Source organism: Lissotriton vulgaris, chromosome 8, assembly GCF_964263255.1.
Source record: "Lissotriton vulgaris chromosome 8, aLisVul1.2, whole genome shotgun sequence".
Taxonomy (NCBI): Eukaryota; Metazoa; Chordata; class Amphibia; order Caudata; family Salamandridae; genus Lissotriton; species Lissotriton vulgaris.
In genome coordinates this window covers 742,274,529-742,294,559 of record NC_141696.1, presented here as the reverse complement: position 1 = coordinate 742,294,559, position 20,031 = coordinate 742,274,529, and the positions used below count along the sequence as shown (strand labels likewise).

At 50.8% G+C, this 20,031-nt stretch overlaps 1 protein-coding gene across 1 annotated transcript in view; it reads right to left on the bottom strand.

Annotated features, from left to right (window-relative positions):
* The window catches only part of UGGT2 (UDP-glucose glycoprotein glucosyltransferase 2), a 1,432,652-nt gene that overhangs the window by 83,205 nt on the left and 1,329,416 nt on the right, over window positions 1-20,031 (bottom strand). The window contains exon 36 of the mRNA XM_086936163.1: window positions 11,436-11,550. Within this exon, the coding sequence (XP_086792289.1) occupies window positions 11,436-11,550 (115 nt within the window). The remainder of the gene's footprint in view (window positions 1-11,435; window positions 11,551-20,031) is intronic.

Genomic DNA, 20,031 nt, shown 5'->3' with positions numbered 1-20,031 from the left:
GTAGCTCTCAAAACGAGCAATGCCAAAAGGTGCCACTGATTTTCTCACTACTAATTAGCCCCCTGAGCTATGGGCCCCAAGCACTGCAAATGCGCTCCTTCGCGAGGCCCGGGGACTCTTTCTTCCCCCAGGTGCGAGCTTGCTCCTCCCTGCGCCTCAGGCGCACCGGGCCGTGCAGATCGCACGCGCCCCCGCCCCGACCGGTCCCCTTTCCTCTCCCACCCGCCCTCGACAATCCAACGAGCAGCGGGGGAGGTGGTGCTGCTCACCTTGTGGGGGACGGCAGGCCAGGGGTGCGGGATGCTCCGAAATCCCTCGGCGAGGTCAGGTCGATCTTCTCCGGTCCCGGCGGTGATCCCGGCAATTCCTCGGCACCTTCTGCAGCTTCAGCGAAGGCAGCCAATCCCATTGCGGCAAATGAGGCAAGCCTCCAGCAGCACCCGGGAGTCAGCCAATGGCAGTGCGGCTCCCGGGGCAGGCCAGCAATGACCCTCCGCTCCTTCGGCCAATCACGGCCCACCACCACTGATGACGCTGCGCCGCACGGGCCTATCCCGTCGCGGCGTTAGTGAGGGGGCTCGGCTCCCTCGACCAATGGGAGCGCGGCGGCTTTGTTCTTCGCCGCTTCAGCTCCCCAACGATCGGCAATCTTCTGGGGGTATTCCTGGCCCTGGGTCGCGATGGTGATTTGGCGGCAAAGGGTTTTTGAGTGTGCAGGTCACGAATAGACCCCCCCTCTCGGCCTCACAACCCCTTGGGAGAGGATTTCACGAGGGGGGGCACCACAAGCCTCCGACCCTTGCTGGGAATGTGCCGATGAGCACACCGATCCCTTCCTCACGCTCCCCAGTCGAGTACCACACGTCCCAGGTCACCACCGCACGATCTGGCAGCTGCTTTTGGCAAAGCTTTAGGAACCTTTAACCCTGGGTTCCCAACAGGAGGCCAGCTCTTCTCAGGCCCTTGGAGATTCAAGTTGCAGACACAGCACACAGCAACGTCTTGGCAGTTTCAAGCAGGCAGGGTCCCAGCACACAGCTAAGTCCCTTTCTCCTCCTCAGCTTTCAGTTGGACAGCAGAACAGGTCAGCCCTTAGAGCACACAGCAAGGCAATCTTCCTTCAGTTCTCCAGCAGTCCTTCTTCCAGCCGAGGTTCTTTCTTGCTTGTAGGATCTTAGAATCTAAAAGTCTGTAGTCAGGGGTCCTTCTCTTATACCCCAAAAAGTCTTTGAAGTCCTTTGAAGTCTTTGTGCAAGGGGGCCCTGAGCCCGGTCTAAACCAGTTCTGGGGTTGCTGGAGCACTGGAGTGATTCTGGTTTCCTTCAGCCTGTCAGTATCAGGGTCACAGGTGGCAGTTGGTCCGCAGGAGGGGGAGCCAGCAGGGTGGTCAGGCAGGCACAGCCCGGCACTATCGAAGGCCATCCCCTCCCACTCCCACTCCCCTGGCAGCAGATGCGGCCTTTCCTCCACGGGCTAACCCCTTGGAGGCTCTGCAGACCCTGTCATCCTTAACCCAGGAAGTCAATCCACAACCATTCCCAGGCACACAGAAAGGTTAGACAAGAGAACAGCCACTTTCTAAAAGTCCTATTCTCAAACACAGAATTCAAAAACAACCTTTCCTAAAAGATGTGCTATTAAATTCTGAGTTCAGGGATATCAATCACTTATGTTCCATCTTGTTCCTATGGGAAGATAGGCTGGGATCCAATGGGACCAGCCTCCCCCATGTTACTCTATGGAGCAAGACAGCCTTACAGCAGTGAGCACACAAAATGGCTGCTGCTCACTACCAGAGCATGTTACCTGCACTAGTACATGCTCTACCTTATCCATACACTGCACCCAGCCCAGGGGGGTACCTTGAGCCTTCCATAGGGGTGACTGATGTGCACAGACAAGGAAGGGTTAGGCCCAGCCAGTGGGGACACTGGCCAGGCGGACATGGCAGTCCACTGACTGCACACAGGCCCTGCGCTGGCAGGCCTGAGACACCATTTTAGGGCTACTCATGTGGGTGGCGCAATCTGCGCTGCAGGCCCACTAGTAGCATCTGTCATCACCAGCCCTGGCACACACTGTGCACCTTACTAGGGACTTCATGGTGATACAAATATGCCAATCAGGTATTCCCCAATCAATATGACATTTTCAGAGGGAGCACTTACACTCTGACACTGATCAGCAGTGGCAGAGTGTCCCAAGCATCTAAACTAGCAAAAACGGAATCCAGCACAGCATCAAAAATACCTGAGTTCCTCAGTCCAATTCACTTTCCTGGGCTGATTTCTAGATGTCAGCTCTGTCAAAGGGGCTACAATGGTGCCATAACCTTTGACAAACCGTCTGTGATACCCGGTGAGACCTAAAAAGGCTCTCACCTCAGTCTGGGTCTTGGGGGGTTCCCAAGCCAGAATGGTATCAATCTTCGCCTGTAGGGGTGCCACCTGGCCGCTCCCCACCTGGTGTCCCAAGTACACCACAGATCCCTGCCCTATCTGGCACTTACTGGCCTTGATAGTGAGGCCTGCCTTCTGCAGAGCCTTCAACACTGCGCAGAGGTGTTGCAAGTGTTCCTCCCAAGTGGAGCTGAACACAGCAATGTCATCCAGATAGGCTGCGCTGAATTCCTCCAGCCCTGCTAATACCTGGTTGACCAGTCTCTGGAATGTGGCAGGGGCATTTTTCAACCCAAAGGGCATGACACGAAACTGGAAGTGCCCCTTTGGCGTTGAAAATGCTGATCTTTCCTTGGCCCCCTCAGTTAAGGCAATCTGCCAGTAACCTGAAGTCAAATCAAAGGTGCTCAGGTACCGGGCAGCTCCCAACCGATCCACCAGCTCATCAGCCCTGGGGATGGGGTGCGCGTCAGTCTTGGTGACCGCATTGAGCCCACGGTAGTCCACACAGAAACGGAGTTCTGGGGGGCCACCAGGTGTAGCAGCTTTCTTAGGCACTAAGACCACCGGGCTAGCCCAGGGGCTGCTGGAGGGCTCAATTACCCCTAGTGCTAACATCTTAGAAACCTCTTCTTTGATGCTAGCTCTGACCTTATCAGCCACTCTGTAAAACTTCTGTTTCACAAACAGGTTGTCACCAGTGTCCACATCGTGGACGCACCAGTTGGTGACACCTGGGGTCAGGGAGAATAGGGGGGCAAACTGACCCAAGACTTGGCGACAGTCCTGCTGCTGCTCGGGGGTCAGGGTGGGTGAGAGTGTCACACCATCCACTGACCCATCTTGCTCCTTGGTTGCCAGGAGGTCAGGGAGAGGATCACCATCCTCCTCCCCTCCAGCATCTGTAGCCATGAGCATAGTCACTTCTGACCTCTCAAGGTGGGGTTTGAGGCGGTTTACATGCAACACTCTCAGGGGCTGCCTGGGAGTCTTCAGGTTAACCAAATAGGTAACCTCGCTCTTGCGCTCCACCACCTCATATGGCCCAGACCACTTGTCACGGAGCGCACAAGGCTCCACCGGCGCCATCACCCACACTTTCCGACCAGGTTGGAACTCCACAAGAGAGTTGTTCTGATCATACCATCTCTTCATTTCCTCCTGGCTAGCCTCCAGGTTCTCTTGGGCGAGTTTCCTGAAGCGCTTGGTCTGGTTGCGGATGGCCAGCACATAGCTGAACACATCCTGAGGGGTTTTCCCACAGGATTTCCCCCACCCCTCCTTCACCAGAGCAAGAGGCCCTCTGACAGGGTGGCCATACAGCAACTCAAAGGGGCTGAACCCTAAGGATTTCTGAGGCACCTCCCTGTATGCAAATAACAGGCATGGTAACAAGACGTCCCACGTCCGCCTCATGGGGTTCTCTAGGCCCATAATCATGCCCTTCAGGGTGCGGTTGAATCTCACAACCAACCCATTTCCTTGAGGATGGTAAGGTGTGGTGAACTTGTAGGTCACTCCACACACCTCCCACAGAGACTTCATGTACCTAGAGATGAAGTTTGTACCCCTGTCCGAAACCACCTCTCTGGGGAATCCCACACGGGAAAAGATCCCCATTAAGGCACGGCCCACCACAGGGGCTGTGACTGTCCTGAGAGGGACTGCTTCCGGGTACCGGGTGGCATGGTCCACCAAGACCAGGATAAACCTGTTGCCTAGGGCCGTCTTGGGATCCAGGGGCCCCACGATGTCAATGCCCACCCTCTCAAAAGGGGTGCTCACCACAGGAAAGGGTTGGAGGGGTGCCACGCACTTCCCTCCGCTCTTGCCACTGGCCTGACAAGTTTGGCAAGACTTACAAAAGGCGGCGACGTGCTTCTTAATCTGGGGCCAGTAGAAGTGGGTGACAAGCCTGTAATAGGTCTTGTCTTGCCCCAGATGTCCTGCGAGAGGCACGTCATGAGCCAGACCCAGTAGGAAGTTCCTGAAGCGCTCGGGTACCACCAGCACACGGGCTGCACCGGGCTCAGCGAACTTAGGCTCACTATAAAGCAAGTCATCCTCCCAGTAGATCAAATGTTCCTTGGACCCCAGGCCGGCGGCCTGGTCTGCAGTCTGCTGCCGCACACCAATGAGGGAGGGGCACTCCTTTTGAGCTTGGCAGAATTCCTCCCTGGAGGGACCACCATCTTGCTGCCACTGGGACAGCTCAGGCAATTCCCCCAGTTCGGCCACCTGTTCCCCTGTAGGTTCCAGGGCATCCCCCTCAGGTTATGCCTCCTCCTGGACCGTGGGAACAGTGGGGGCTGGTTTCCCGCGCCCTCTACCCCTTCCTCTCTTGGCAGGTCCCTGGGTCATTGTTCCAGGCTCCAGTTCTGCTAATCCACCCTTACTGGCTGCCATTGCACGCGTGGTCACACAGATCCACGCAGGCAAGCCCACCATTTCCAAGTGAGTCCTGTGCTCTACATCTTTCCATGGAGAGCTCTCTAGGTCATTACCTAATAGACAATCTACAGGCAAGGCATCACTTACAACAACTTCCAATGTACCGGAGACTCCTCCGCATTCAAATGGAACACGTGCCAACTTGCAGAGGCGCACTGAACTGTCAGCTGCCACCACAGGACGGAGTACATTGGGAATGATCTGCTCTTTAGACACCCATTGACACCTGACAGATGTCACACTGGCCCTTGTGTCTCTCAGAGCTTCTATCTCTTTTCCATTGATGGTCACCTTCTGCCCATATTTCTTAGTGTTTAAGGGCAGCAAGGCTTCCTGGGCCATCTCTTGGTCTCCTAAAGAGACAAGAGTCATCACTGCTAACCCCTCCTCCCCACTAGAAATCAAATCCCCTCCCAAAGATACACTAGCTAATGCCGGAGTTGGAGCACCGATGGGTGCTGGAGGTTTCTTTGGACATTTGGGGACAATGTGCCCCACCTCCCTACAGGCATAGCAAGTAGGTGGGGACCTGTTGTCCTGCTTGCCCTTATGGGGCCAGGACTTCTTAGACTTGGGGGGTTGAGACGCTTTCTCCTGGGAACTATTTTGGGGCCCTTTAGAAGACTCGTTTTGATTACCCGTGTCCCCCCCACTCTTCTGCTGGGGACCCTGTCCACCCTTGGCTGGGGTACTTACCACCCCCTTGAGGAACCTGGTGCTAGTCCAGCGGTCCGCCTCTTTAGCAAGCTCACTGGGATCAGTTAACTTGCTATTTAAAAGATGCTGGCGAAGCTCTGGAACACATAAACTACTTAAGTGCTCCCAACTAATCAAGTGACACAACCCCACATGATCAGTAACTTTGCTGCCCTTTATCCAACCTTCCAGTGCACACGTGTACATACTCACACACTCCACCCAAGTACTTGAATCAAGCTTCTTGAAGTTCCTAAACTTCTGGCGGTACTGTTCTGCAGTGAGCCCATACCCGAGGCACAAAGCCTCCTTCATGGCGGGGTAGGAAAAAGTACCTGCTGCTTCCAAGGGTGCCAAGACATCCCTCCCAGAGGCCTCAAAAGGCTTCCACAATCCTGCCCCCCAATTCCTCTCAGGCACTTCATTCATCTTTAGGGCAAGTTCATACGATCTAAACCACGCATAAATATCCTCACCCCTCTGATAATTCTGCACCAGATCTTTTGGTATGTATACCTTACCCGCCTGTACTGGTTGTGCACTGCCACCATTAGAGCTGGACCCCCCTTGTTTTTCTTTGATGTCCAGCTCCCTCATGTTCCTCTCATGAGCCAATTGGAGTTTCTTCTCCTCCAAAGCGAGAGCATTTCTTCTCTCCTCCAAAGCGAGAGCATTTCTTCTCTCCTCCGCCGCCTTCTCAGCTTCAAGGCGCAGTCTCCATTCATCTGCTTGGGCTTTGAGTTTAAAAAGCTCAATCTCATGAGCCCTAGCTCTCTGGTTATCCTCCAGCTCCTCTGGAGAAATGGTCCTACTGGAGTGGTTGCTGCTGTGGTTGCTGCCAACCCTAGACGCTGACCTCCTCACTGGCAAATCACTGGGTACAAAAGCATTCTCCTGTGTGCCTCCCTCTACAGTAATAACTTCCAGATCACCATGTTGGGCCTCCCACCAGGCCCCCAGAGCTTTCCGTAGCTCTTCCTTGTTTGCGCTGCCCTTCACTGGGCATCCAAGCTGTTTGCAGAATTGCTTCAGGAGGCCCTTTTTGTAGTTGAACAACTCCTGAATTTCGAATTCCAATTCCACTTCTACCCTCACACTTGGCGCTTCCTGAGACATGATGCTTCCTGACCTTTTCAACAAAAAGGTTTCACCAAAAAGAAAAAATCTTGCACAACCTGTGCTGCTAAACTAGACTAGTGATGTACAAGAAATCACTGCAGGTCAAGTGCAATTATTAGTTCAAAATCCGCACCGCTGTCCAACAATGTTAGATCTGGGGGTCTCTAGTTAGCAGAGGTAAGTACCTTAGACCAAATAGGGACCCTTGCTTCTAGTCAGGGTGAAGGAATAACCCTCTGAGATAACCCCTGCTCACCCTCTAGGTAGCATGGCGCGAGCAGTCTAGGCTAAACAGAGGCAATGTGGATAACATTTGCACTTAACACAACAATAATCCCCAATCCACCACAAACTGAGACCACACAGGTAAGTATATTTTATAAAAATATATAACTTTATCTAGTTTCAACAAGGTAAATCAAGCAGTTGGACGATAATTACTTTATTATAAAAATGTTGCACTTCTTCTTAATGGTTGCAGTTAAATTGTTAGGAAGTTCTTTATGGAAAATAATGTCTCAAATCTCTTTAATCAGACACAAAAAGTAATGCCACTGATTAAGTAGCTCTCAAAACGAGCAATGCCAAAAGGTGCCACTGATTTTCTCACTACTAATTAGCCCCCTGAGCTATGGGCCCCAAGCACTGCAAATGCGCTCCTTCGCGAGGCCCGGGGACTCTTTCTTCCCCCAGGTGCCAGCTTGCTCCTCCCTGCGCCTCAGGCGCACCGGGCCGTGCAGATCGCACGCGCCCCCGCCCCGGCCGGTCCCCTTTCCTCTTCCGCCCGCTCTCGACAATCCAACGAGCGGCGGGGGAGGTGGTGCTGCTCACCTTGTGGGGGACGGCAGGCCAGGGGTGCGGGACGCTCCGAAATCCCTCGGCGAGGTCGGGTCGATCTTCCCCGGTCCCGGCGGTGATCCCGGCAATTCCTCTGCACCTTCTGCAGCTTCAGCGAAGGCAGCCAATCCCGTCGCGGCAAATGGGGCGAGCCTCCAGCAGCACCCGGGAGTCAGCCAATGGCAGTGCGGCTCCCGGGGCAGGCCAGCAATGACGCTCTGCTCCTTCGGCCAATCACGGCCCACCACCACTGATGATGCTGCCCCACACGGGCCTATACCGTCGCGGCGTTAGTGAGGAGGCTCGGCTCCCTCGACCAATGGGAGTGCGGCGGCTTTGTTCTTTGCCGCTTCAGCTCCCCAACGATCGGCAATCTTCTGGGGGTATTCCTGGCCCTGGGCCGCGATGGTGATTTGGCGGCAAAGGGTTTTTGAGGGCGCAGACCACGAATAGACCCCCCCTCTCGGCCTCACAACCCCTTGGGAGAGGATTTCACGAGGGGAGGCACCACAAGCCTCCGACCCTCGCTGGGAATGTGCCGATGAGCACAGCGATCACTTCCTCACGCTCCCCAGTCAAGTACCACACGTCCCAGGTCACCACCGCACGATCTGGCAGCTGCTTTTGGCAAAGCTTTAGGAACCTTTAACCCTGGGTTCCCAACAGGAGGCCAGCTCTTCTCAGGCCCTTGGAGATTCATGTTGCAGACACAGCACACAGCAAAGTCTTGGCAGTTTCAAGCAGGCAGGGTCCTAGCACACAGCGAAGTCCCTTTCTCCTCCTCAGCTTTCAGTTGGACAGCAGAACAGGTCAGCCCTTAGAGCACACAGCAAGGCAATCTTCCTTCAGTTCTCCAGCAGTCCATCTTCCAGCCGAGGTTCCTTCTTGCTTGTAGGATCTTAGAATCTAAAAGTCTGTAGTCAAGGGTCCTTCTCTTATACCCCAAAAAGTCTTTGAAGTCCTTTGAAGTCTTTGTGCCAGGGGGTCCTGAGCCCGGTCTAAACCAGTTATGGGGTTGCTGGAGCACTGGAGTGTTTCTGGTTTCCTTCAGCCTGTCAGTATCAGGGTCAGAGGTGGCAGTTGGTCCGCAGGAGGGGGAGCCAGCAGGGTGGTCAGGCAGGCACAGCCCGGCACTATCAAAGGCCATCCCCTCCCACTCCCCTGGCAGCAGATGCAGCCTTTCCTCCACGGGCTAACCCCTTGGAGGCTCTGCAGGCACTGTCATCCTTAACCCAGGCAGTCAATCCACAACCAGTCCCAGGCACACACAAAGGTTAGACAAGAGAACAGCCACTTTCTAAAAGTACTATTCTCAAACACAGAATTCAAAAACAACCTTTCCTAAAAGATGTGTTATTAAATTCTGAGTTCAGGGATATCAATCACTTATGTTCCATCTTGTTCCTATGGGAAGATAGGCTGGGATCCAATGGGACCAGCCTCCCCCATGTTACTCTATGGAGCAAGACAGCCTTACAGCAGTGAGCACACAAAATGGCTGCTGCTCACTACCAGAGCATGTTACCTGCACTAGTACATGCTCTACCTTATCCATACACTGCACCCTGCCCAGGGGGGTACCTTGAGCCTTTCATAGGGGTGACTGATGTGCACAGACAGGGAAGGGTTAGGCCCAGCCAGTGGGGACACTGGCCAGGCGGACATGGCAGTCCACTGACTGCACACAGGCCCTGCGCTGGCAGGCCTGAGACACCATTTTAGGGCTACTCATGTGGGTGGCGGAATCTGCGCTGCAGGCCCACTAGTAGCATCTGTCATCACCAGCCCTGGCACACACTGTGCACCTTACTAGGGACTTCATGGTGATACAAATATGCCAATCAGGTATACCCAATCAATACGACAATTTACAGAGGGAGCACTTACACTCTGACACTGATCAGCAGTGGTAGAGTGTCCCAAGCATCTAAACCAGCAAAAACGAAATCCAGCACAGCATCAAAAATACATGAGTCAGAGGCAAAAAGATGGGGGAATAACCACGCCAAGGGTGTCAGGTCTAACAGGCAGCATGCTGACCTTGGCTGCGTGGGTGGTGGACATCTAGACCGCGACCGCAAAACTGCTGGGTCCCCTAAGGGGGTTGTAGAGGCTGGCGTTAAGGGGTTCCTCATCCAAAACTGTGAAAGGAGTGTTTGAACTGGTATGGTTCGCGATGATGGGGGGAAAGGAACAGAGAGTGAGCAGTAGCTATACTTTCTTTAAATGTCTTAAGAGTAGAATCAGCGTTGTCCCCGAACAGGTGTCAGAGCCGATCCCACATTGTGTGAGTTTGGTAGCAAGACTCTGGAAAAGCAAAGCAGCACCCGTGTCTGCTCAGGCGAATACGTGTGGCAAGAGGGAATGGCTTGAAGGCTTGTAGCCCGATGACGACTGGCCTCTCAAGCAGCTCCTTCGGCTTTGGCAACCAGACTGGAAACAAATCTTGGATGCGGACCGCAACCTGGAGTGGCCCCAATGCGGAGTCATCTTATGCTTGGCAACATAGAGTTTTACCTCACTTTCCCGGACGGCCTTCAGGTTCATCAGTGCACAATCAATGCAGGCTTTGGAGTTGTGTTTCGACCTCAGGCACCACAAGCATACATGGTGGGAATCCATCTCAAACATCCTTACTGGAGAGGCACGAAGGGAGCTCCTGATTCATGTCTGGTGGCACGGGAAGAAAGGAGCTTACATCAGCGTGCAGGATTGGTGTCTCTATAGGCCCCATATGTCATTTCCGAAGCAGAACAGTGTTAGTATGGAGCTGCAAGACACTATCTTCCACACGCAGAGGTACTACCGAAAAGTTCCTGGATCTAGTTTAATGCCTGGGAAATATTCAAAAGGGGAGGAATCTGTGGCTATAAGTCTCTATCAGAATAATTTAATTTCAGATATTATCTGTGATAGTCAACTTAAAACAAAGTTTGTTCACTCCAATCCTGACAAGCTTCTACAATATTTGGTCATAAAGACCTAGTATCTGAGTTATAGAGCAGAGCAGCAGCCAAGGCCCTCTAGTGGGAAAAGGGTCCATTTACAACCGGTATAGCAAAAGGCAGAAGAGATATAATGTGATCTAAACTTTAGACCCACTGAGAACAGAATCACTCTAGACCTACTGTTCCAAAATTACAATGCAGATCTTTATGTTTCTCCATTTTCAGTGTTGAGCAATGGGTGGAATGCTCAAATAGCAATATATTTATTTATTTTATTTATTTCATTTCTAAAGCGCTACAGCTACCCAACAAAGGGTTTCCCGGCGCTGATGATTCAGTGCATTAAGACAGTCAGGTTGCTAGATGTTAAAAAGCCAAGTTTTTAAGGCCTTCCTGAATTTCAGGTGATTAGTTTCATGCCTAAGAGTCAATGGAAGAGTGTTCCAAAGGGAGGGTCCAAGGTAAGAAAAAGATTTGCCACCCATTCTCGCCAGCCTAATTTTAGGGATCACAAATTGGTTATTTGCTTGCTTATATAGCTTTTCTACCAGCCTCAAAATGTTGTTAAAGGCCCTCTATCTCATTATATGCCATCATTTGGACTTCAGGCATGTAACTCAGAAAGATGGCCTTTCATTTATAGCCCTTGGTTGGAGGCTAGAATGCTATCTTAGAACACTGGAATGAGGGAGCTCAATTTAAGACAATAAAGTGGCAAAGGGTCAATAATGGCTGGTGCAGATATTCTATTCCAACATTCCAATGTTTGTCATTCTGTTTCTCCATGTTTAATTTAGAACATTATTGGCCCTCGACCACCCCCACTGCCCTGCAACAGAGCTTTTAAAATTCAAACACTTTGTCCTAATACACAATAACGAGTAAGCCAAACTGCAATTCTGCAAATATTAAGGAACAGCCCAAGAAAGCGGACATACACTGAAGCAAATGCATGCCGCAGACAGTTCAGCTTCTACTTATTTACCTGATCGAGGTTCGATAGACTATTTGGATCTTGGCTGAGAGCCTGGTACTGTCCCCGGAGTCTGTCTCCTGCAGCAATCTTTCTGAACTTCTTCAGATCCACAACATATAAGGCACTGAAATAAGACAACAAGTTAAAGCACTTTAAAGAAGGTATATTTCATCTAAAAGGAAAGTAAAATATACTGCTAACAGACTAGTGGCTTGAACAGATTTGGGGATCTCTGAAACCTTGCTTCGGGATGCCAGACCACTATGTGTCTTATCTGAGACTTTGCTCTTACAAATTATTATCAGGTGTGTCAATCTAAGCAAACGACAATTAGAAATCTCAGAGCACATTAGGTTATCAAATGAAGACCCAAAACTAAAAACAACATCCTGATGCCATGAAGCAAGGTGGCAAACCTACTGGCTCCTTTGTTTCTCAGGTTGAGGGCAGGGAAACTAGAGAAAACCTGACGCATCAGATACAAATGGTACACACTGTCTGAAGTACAAGTACAATGTTTACATTACCACTGCTTTGATATTTGGTCCAACTATCAAGTTTTTGAAAATATCCTCAATGACAATACCGTAACAGTGAAACATTACTAATTATTTTTTAATAAAAAAATGGATGTCAATATTACCAGAAACATGAAACAGCCAAAAAACAATGGATGAAACTTCAACTGCAGAAAGGATCGCTTGTTGGAGCTTTAAGGAAATATCCATAGGAGGGCACTGCCGATTCATAGTTTTTACTGACACTGGTTTATAAAAGTGTATCCTGCTGACTTTAAGTTTTACACTTTATTTTATAGCAGTGACATAAAGAATACAAACATATATAGGCATTGAAAACGTAAAGCAATCTTAATAATTTAAGAAAAAGAGGAAAAGGCAGGCATGATGAACTAAAGAAGGCATAAAGGATTAATTATGGATCCTTAACTAAAATTGACAGCAGTAACTCATGTAGGAGTGGGCGGTAATTGAAATTTGGCAAAATTCTGAAGGTTTCCTCATTGGCCACCTCTCGGTTCCGCTGAAGCGGGGAGTTTCGATTAAGTATAGGTTTTCGAGAAAACAATATTATGTCATCAGAGAGAAATTCCCACTATTAGGTCGACAGACCTTTGACGTTGAAAGAGAATAACCCGAACTGTACAACACAAATATCTTCACAATTGTAAGAATATTTCAGTCAATAATGAGAGTTTGTTACTAGTTGAAGGGCTTTATTAATCAATCATTCAATATAATATCTTTATTTCAATCAGCAGATTAAAGTCAACATATTAAATTATCAAACCAATAAATGTATTAAGCTGTTTCATAAAGGAAAGAATCCCTATTTTAAATTGGGGAAGAAATGGTCAATCAGAAATCCTGAAGAGTTCTTAATTAGAATGAGAGAGTGAGAACTTAAGGACAAGACTTCAGCATAAATCAGATATCAAAAGCAGAACTTCAGGAAGAGAGACTCAAGAAACTCAAAGCACAAGTTACTACTTGTGTAACGATATATCTGTAAGAGACATTAGTTAGTGATAGATTCCTTACCTTAGAATATTCCCAGGCGTCAGACTGGATCCGGAAACTTTTGCGTAGCAGTACCCTTGCGCGTCGGTAGGCGTCGTCTGTGGCTCCGCGTCCGTCGTCGGCGTAGTGGGTGCCGTGATGACGTCGTCGGAGTACTTAGACACCGCCTCCGCGTGCTGACGTCAGTTCTTAGACACAGCTTTTCCACGCCAGAAACGCAGAGCTATGCCAAAAACCAACACTGGTGCCATAAAACTAGGGCCCTGAAAGGGGATGACCTTAACCCTAGATATCGGTTCGCAGAACGGGGAGGATAGGTGGGTCGGTAAGGAATCTATCACTAACTAATGTCTCTTACAGATATATCGTTACACAAGTAGTAACTTGTGCATCTGAAAGAGACACGTTAGTGATAGATTCCTTACCTTAGAATAGATACCCCAGCAGTACCAACCCCGTGGTGGTGGGTCTGCGAACCAATAATCACACCAGAAAGTCCTGGAGGATGGAACGGCCAAAGAAGCCATCCCTCCGGACTTGACTGTCCAGGCAATATTGTCGTGCACACGTGTGCAGTGAGGCCCAAGTAGCCGCCTGGCAAATGTCCTGCAAGGGCACACCTCGGCCCAAGGCAGTTGTAGTCGCTGTGGCTCGAGTGGAATGAGCCCTCAGCCCCACAGGGGATTCCTTTTTAGCCAAGGAGTAACACGCCTGGATACACAAGATGATCCACCGCGAGATGGTCCGCTTGTGCACCGCTTTCCCTTTCTTAGCGCCCACGTAACCAACAAAGAGTTGGTCATCCATCCGGAACTGGCGTATGCGATCCAAATAAAATGAGAGCGCACGTTTTGGGTCCAGACGGTGGAGCCTCTCTTCCTCTCTCTCGAGGGATGCAGAGGCGGAAGGAAGGTGGGCAAGGTGATAGATTGCCCAATGTGCAAGGCCGTGACTACCTTGGGTAGGAAGGAGGGCCTTGTCCGTAACACAACCTTGTCCGGATTAGGTGTGGGCGGAAAATCCGTTTCGCTCGCGGATTTTGCGGATTTTCGGGAAATTCGCAATCCGCGAGATTCGCGAATCTCCCGCAAAATCCGCAAATCCGCGAGCAGCGGATTTTGCTCGCACTGCTCGCACTGTTCGCGTGAGTTCGCGGCTTCCCAGTACAACTTCGCGCCCCGCGAATAAGTGCAAAATTGCAGAAATACGATCTAATCAAAACTGAAACTACTTACCAGGTTCAAAAGTTCAGGCTCATCATTAGTAGCCATTTCCTGTAGTGCTTGCTGAGGGGCCCCTCCAGAGTTCAGTTGCCAGTTGCAACTATTATGTGACCCTGCTCTGAACCTCAGAATAGTTACACATATGCCACAAAGGTCCTGAATTACAGCTAAGGGAGACAAGCAGGAGCCAGGCTGGCAGTTCAAATCCATTAATCAGCCCCTAATTCATTATTGTCAGTTGGGGCAGGGCAGGTGTTGTAACTAATTTTGCAACAATGAAAGCACTTAGCAAGTGCAAAAGTTCACTAATCAGGAAGCACTAAGGAAGCAGGTGCCAGCTAAAAAAATATTCTGTGACACATTAATCAGCCCCAAATTAATTCAGGTCACTTGAGGCAGGGAAGGTGTGCTTGCGTTGCCACAATAATGTACACTGACTGGACAACCAGAGGGTGCTGTGATGAAACAGAGGGTGGCATGGGTGGGCCAGAGGGTGGCATGAGTAGTCAGAGAGTGGCAGTGGTGACAGAGAGTGGCAGTGATGAAGAAGAGTGTCCCAAACAGGCTGGACACGTAGAAACAACAAGTTTGCGAAACTTGCGACCCGACAGGTAAGTTCGCAATTTGCGACATTGTACAAAACCCTCGCGAACTGGCAGAAACCCGCGCAAACACACAAAAAAAAAAATCCGCAAATTCGCGAGAATTCGCGGATTTTGCGGATTGCGAGTTCGCAAATCCGCAAAATTCGCGAACGCGAGATTCGCAAAATTCGCCCATGCTTAGTCTGGATGGACTGAAAAGAAAGGAGGTTTACAGGATAGAGCCTGGAGCTCACTCACTCTCCTGGCAGAGGTGATGGCTTCCAGGAAGGCAGTCTTCATAGTTAGAAGGCGAAGAGGACAGTTGTGGAGTGGCTCAAAGAGAGCGCACATCAGAAATGTAAGAACCAGATTCAAGTCCCACTGAGGCATCACGAAGGGAACAGTAGGGAACGTATGTGTGATGCCTTTCAGGAATTGATTAACGATAGAGAACTTGAACAAAGAAGGTTGATCAGGCAGGCTCAGAAAGGCTGAAAGAGCAGAAAGGTAGCCCTTGATAGTGCCCAGAGCAGAGCCCTGCTGGGCAAGAGAAAGAAGAAAGAGGAGAACCTCAGAAAGAGGGGCATTAAGGGGATCCACAGCCTTTGCTGTGGATCCCCTTAATGCTTTTTGGGGGGAAAAGCGGGACGCTTGTTGGCGCCATCTTTGTTTGCGCACTAGCTGCTCAGAGGCAGCTATTTAAGACGGCCATGCAGGCGCGCAGCGTTCGCGCGCAGCGTGAGCACGCCGGAGTCACGCCAGAGTCGAGCCCATCTGTGCCCATCCGTGACCTAATGGGACCCGGGACCATGACCCCTGGTCCGCGACTCACTTACAACAGAGGTGAGCTATGGGAATTTAATCATGGCAAAATCGCTATTACGCATGAGTGTGCTGCCACACTTGATCAGTTAGGACTGTTAAAAGTACCTAGGGTAGAGCTGAGCCAACAATATGTGCACAAGGCCCGTGGTCTGCATTATGGACTCCAGAAACACAATTTGGAGGTATTTAGTTTACTGGAAGATGGGGAACTGGATGTTCTGGGAGTAACGGAGACGTGGTTAGAGGACTCCTCCATGCCAGATCTTATAGCATCTCTGCCAGCGCAATTTTCGGCGCTTAATCTAATCATGACCGGATACGAGCTGAGAGGGTGGGGTGGCCCTTCTATATAGTTCACGCCTACAGGGTGAAAGACTTCTAGCCGAAAATATGGGTGGCGCTGAGGTGCTGAGTGTTAGACTCAGGTTGGGGCCAGACTGCATAGTTATTCTTTTAGTTTATCGCCCTCCATGGGCATCGTCGGATTTTCCTGATTCATTCCTGAGATTAGCTCAAGATATGCGCTCAAGATATGATAAGGAGATCATCATGGGTGATTTCAACTATCACTGGGAGAAAACACCAAAGGAAGGACAGGCTCTTCAGATTCATGAGGCACTGACATCTTTGGAGTTTGTCCAATTAGTGCAGGGTCCAACTCACGTCAAGGGTCACACCCTGGACCTGATATGGACAACACCTCCTGTACAGGATACGGTGGTGGCCCAGCCATGTGTTTGGTCTGATCACTTTTTGGTGAGAGGTGAGTTCCAGCTGGACAACCAAATAATGAAGCCTAGGGAAGGATGGAAGGCGGTCAGGAAATGGAAAAATATTAATGGAGATAAAATATTAGACCATCTCCGAACTCATCCACCTCCCAACACCAAGACAGAAAACCCTGAGGTCCTCTGTAAAGAATTATTGGACAAACTTAGAAAGACTATGGACCACGTGGCATATATACGTAGGTTGAATATAACGAGCAGGGGACATGGGGCCCCCTGATACAACGAGCTCCTTAGGGAAAGGAAACGAGGACTTTGGAAATTAGAAAGAGCCTGGCGGAAGCATTATGACTCCAACTCACTGAGCCAGTATATACAGGCACTCGCTCAATATAAACAGGCGATTATAGCCAGGAAATCAGAGTTCTTTGAGGAGAGAATAACTACTGCTAATAACCCCCAGAAAGAAGTCTTTAAAGTCCTCACAGAACTCAGGGAAAACAAAGAACAAACTTTGGAGTTCATTCAAGAGGACTGCCAAAAATTTCAAGATTTTTTTGTCAACAAAATCTCTGACCTAGTAGCTGAAATTGGCACAACCCCCGAGTTTGACTGTCCCTTGTTGGATATACCTGGCAGGGCATCCGTGACTAGTCTGTTAACAGCCTTTTCCTTGATTACGAAGGAAAGGCTGCCAGTTCTTTTGAGTCGGGTTAAATCGGGTTCCTCGGCAGACCCGTGTCCACCAGAGGTGTTTAAACTGGCACTGCCAGGTATAGAGGACGAAATGTTGAATTTACTAAATACTTTGTTACAAACAGGCCAAGTCCCGTCTTTTTTTAAGGAAGCTCGGCTGATTCCCCTGCTGAAAAAAGCTGGGGCGGATGTGAAATGCCAAAAAAATTTCAGGCCTCGTAAGACTGCAGAACATCCTGAAGCACACAGCCAACTGGATGTACAGAAATTCATTAAAAATCAATCCGGATAAGACCGAGGTACTGCCAATCACCATCGCAGAGAACCCATGGATTGAGGATTTCTGGCCTAGAGAATTAGGGTCACCTCCAGAACCAGCTGCTGTGGTCAAGAGTTTGGGCATCCAGGTGGACGGCAGGCTGTCTATGCAAAAACAAGTGAGGACGGTGGTAGGGACCTGCGTTGGCCTCCTTCGACAACTGTTGTCCTTTTTTACTCTGAGGCGAGCGGTCTCTGCCACGATCTTGGCCAGGCTAGACTATGGCAATTCGCTATATATAGGACTGCCACAAAACTTTTGTGTAAGCTGCAGGTTGTCATGAACGACGCTGCCAGGCTTATCTTTAAAAAACCTAGGAATATGCATGCATCTCCCCTTATGCAAGAACTGCACTGGTTGCCGGTTAAGCAAAGGGTGATGTTTAAAGAATTGTGCATTGTTCACAAAGCCCTGTACGGTAAGGCTCCAATGTACATGAAATCTCGCCTTATCCCCTATAGCCCAGCACGGATACGTCGATCTGCTGACGCCTCTCTTATTCAACCACGTTGCAGATTGGCTACAGTAGGTGGACGTGCCTTTTCATATTTGCTCCCAACAGCCTGGAATAAGCTGCCAATTGAATTACGGAAGGAGACTAATTTGTTGGCCTTCCGAAAAAAACTAAAAACAGTGCTTTTCCAGCAAGCATGGGGTAATCTGTAACCTTTTTATGAACAGTTATCCTCCACAGTACTCGACGTTTGGACCCTGATAAAGCGCTTAGAGACCCCCGGGTTATAACGCGCTATATAAATCGAAATAAATAAATAAAATAAAATAAATAAGTAAATTTGCTGTGCACCATGCCACAAATCTGTTCCATCTGCAGGCGTATACCGACTCTGTGGAGGGACGCCTGGCTGCCAGAATGATGTTGCAAACTTCAGGAGACAAGTCAAATGGCCTCAACTGTCGCCGCTCAATCTCCAAGCATGGAGATGGAGACTGGACAGGTTCGGGTGGAGGACCGTCCCATGCTGCTGCGACAGAAGGTCCTCCTGAAGAGGCAGACGAGCCGGGGGATCGACTGACATACTGAGTAGCTCGGGATACCAGTACCTTTGTGCCCAGTCCGGAGCCACAAGGATGACTTGTGCCCGGTCGCGCCTGATCTTCTTCAGCACTCTGGGCAGAAGTGGTATAGGCGGAAAGGCGTACAACAGACCGCAGCTCCACTCACGACGAAAAGCGTCTCCGAGCGAGTGCCGCCTTGGAAATTCCAACGCGCAGAACTGATGACATTGCGCGTTCGCTTCGGTGGCGAATAGATCTAACCAAGGCTCTCCCCACTGCAGAAAGAGACCTTGCGCCACGTCCGAGTTCAAACGCCATTCGTGATCCATCATGCACCGGCGGCTGAGTTCGTCCGCCCTGGCGTTCAGAGAACCTGCCAGGTGTTGAACCACCAGGGTCACACCCTGATGTTCCAGCCACTGCCAAAGGCGCAGAGCCTCCTGGCAGAGGGTCAATGACCCCATCCCACCCTGTTTGTTGCAGTACCACATGGCGGTGGTGTTGTCCGTGAACACCTGCACTACACTCCCCCGGACAGAGGGGAGGAACGCCTTCAGTGCTAGACGAATCGCCCGCAGCTCCAAAAGGTTGATATGGAGCCGAGACTCCGCCGGAGACCAGAGGCCTCTGATCTCCGCCTCTCCCATGTGGCCTCCCCAGCCCTGGAGGGACGCGTCCGTCACAACTACGTGCTCTGTTGGGGAAGGGAGAGGGATCTGCCGCTGACGCAATCGCGGTCCTTGTGCCACCACTGCAGTTGTCTCGCAGTGCCCTCCGAGATCAGGACATGGTCGGACAGTTTCCCCTGGTGCTGGGCTCACTGAAACTTCAGGTCCCACTGCAGAGCCCGCATTCGCCAACGGGCGTGATGCACCAGAAGGATGCAGGGAGCCATCAGCCCCAGAAGCCGCAGCGTCAACCTGACCGAAACTCGGGATAAAGGCTGAAAGATTGGAATCAGAGCCTGTATATCCTGAATCCGCTGTTCGGGTGGGTAAACCCGAAACTGCGCAGTCGAGAACCGCTCTGATGAAAAGGAGCTTCTGAGAGGGACACAGGTGTGGCTTCGGCCCATTGATGGGGAACCCCAGCTGGTGCAAGAGGTCTGCCGTCGTCTGGAGGTGGCTGACGACTGTTTGGGGCGAGCCCGCCCTCAACAACCAGTCGTCGAGGTAGGGGAAGACTGAAACCCCTAACCTGCGCAGATGAGCTGCGACCACCGCCATCACTTTCGTGAACACCCGTGGGGCGCTGGTAAGGCCGAAGGGGAGCACGGTAAACTGAAAGTGCTAGTGGCCTACCGTGAACGGCAGGCAGAGCCGGAGGGCCGGCAGGACGGGGATGTGGAAATAAGCGTCCTGCAAGTCCAACGCTACCATCCAGTCTCCTGGGTCCAGGGTAGCTAAGACCTGAGCCAGAGTCAGCATAAAGAACTTCTCCTTCCGGAGGAAGCCGTTGACGTTCCGTAGGTCCAAGATAGGGCGTAGGCCCCCTTTGCCCTTCTTGGGGACCAGAAAGTAGTGGGAGTAGCAATCGCACCCTACTTCTGGCCCAGGAACGCGCTCGATGGCCCCCTTGGCCAAGAGGGCCGTAACTTCCTCCTGCAGAAGTCGCAAATGATCCCCCGATACGCGGTGGTGTTGCGGTGGCATGGCTTGAGGGGACGTCTCGAAGG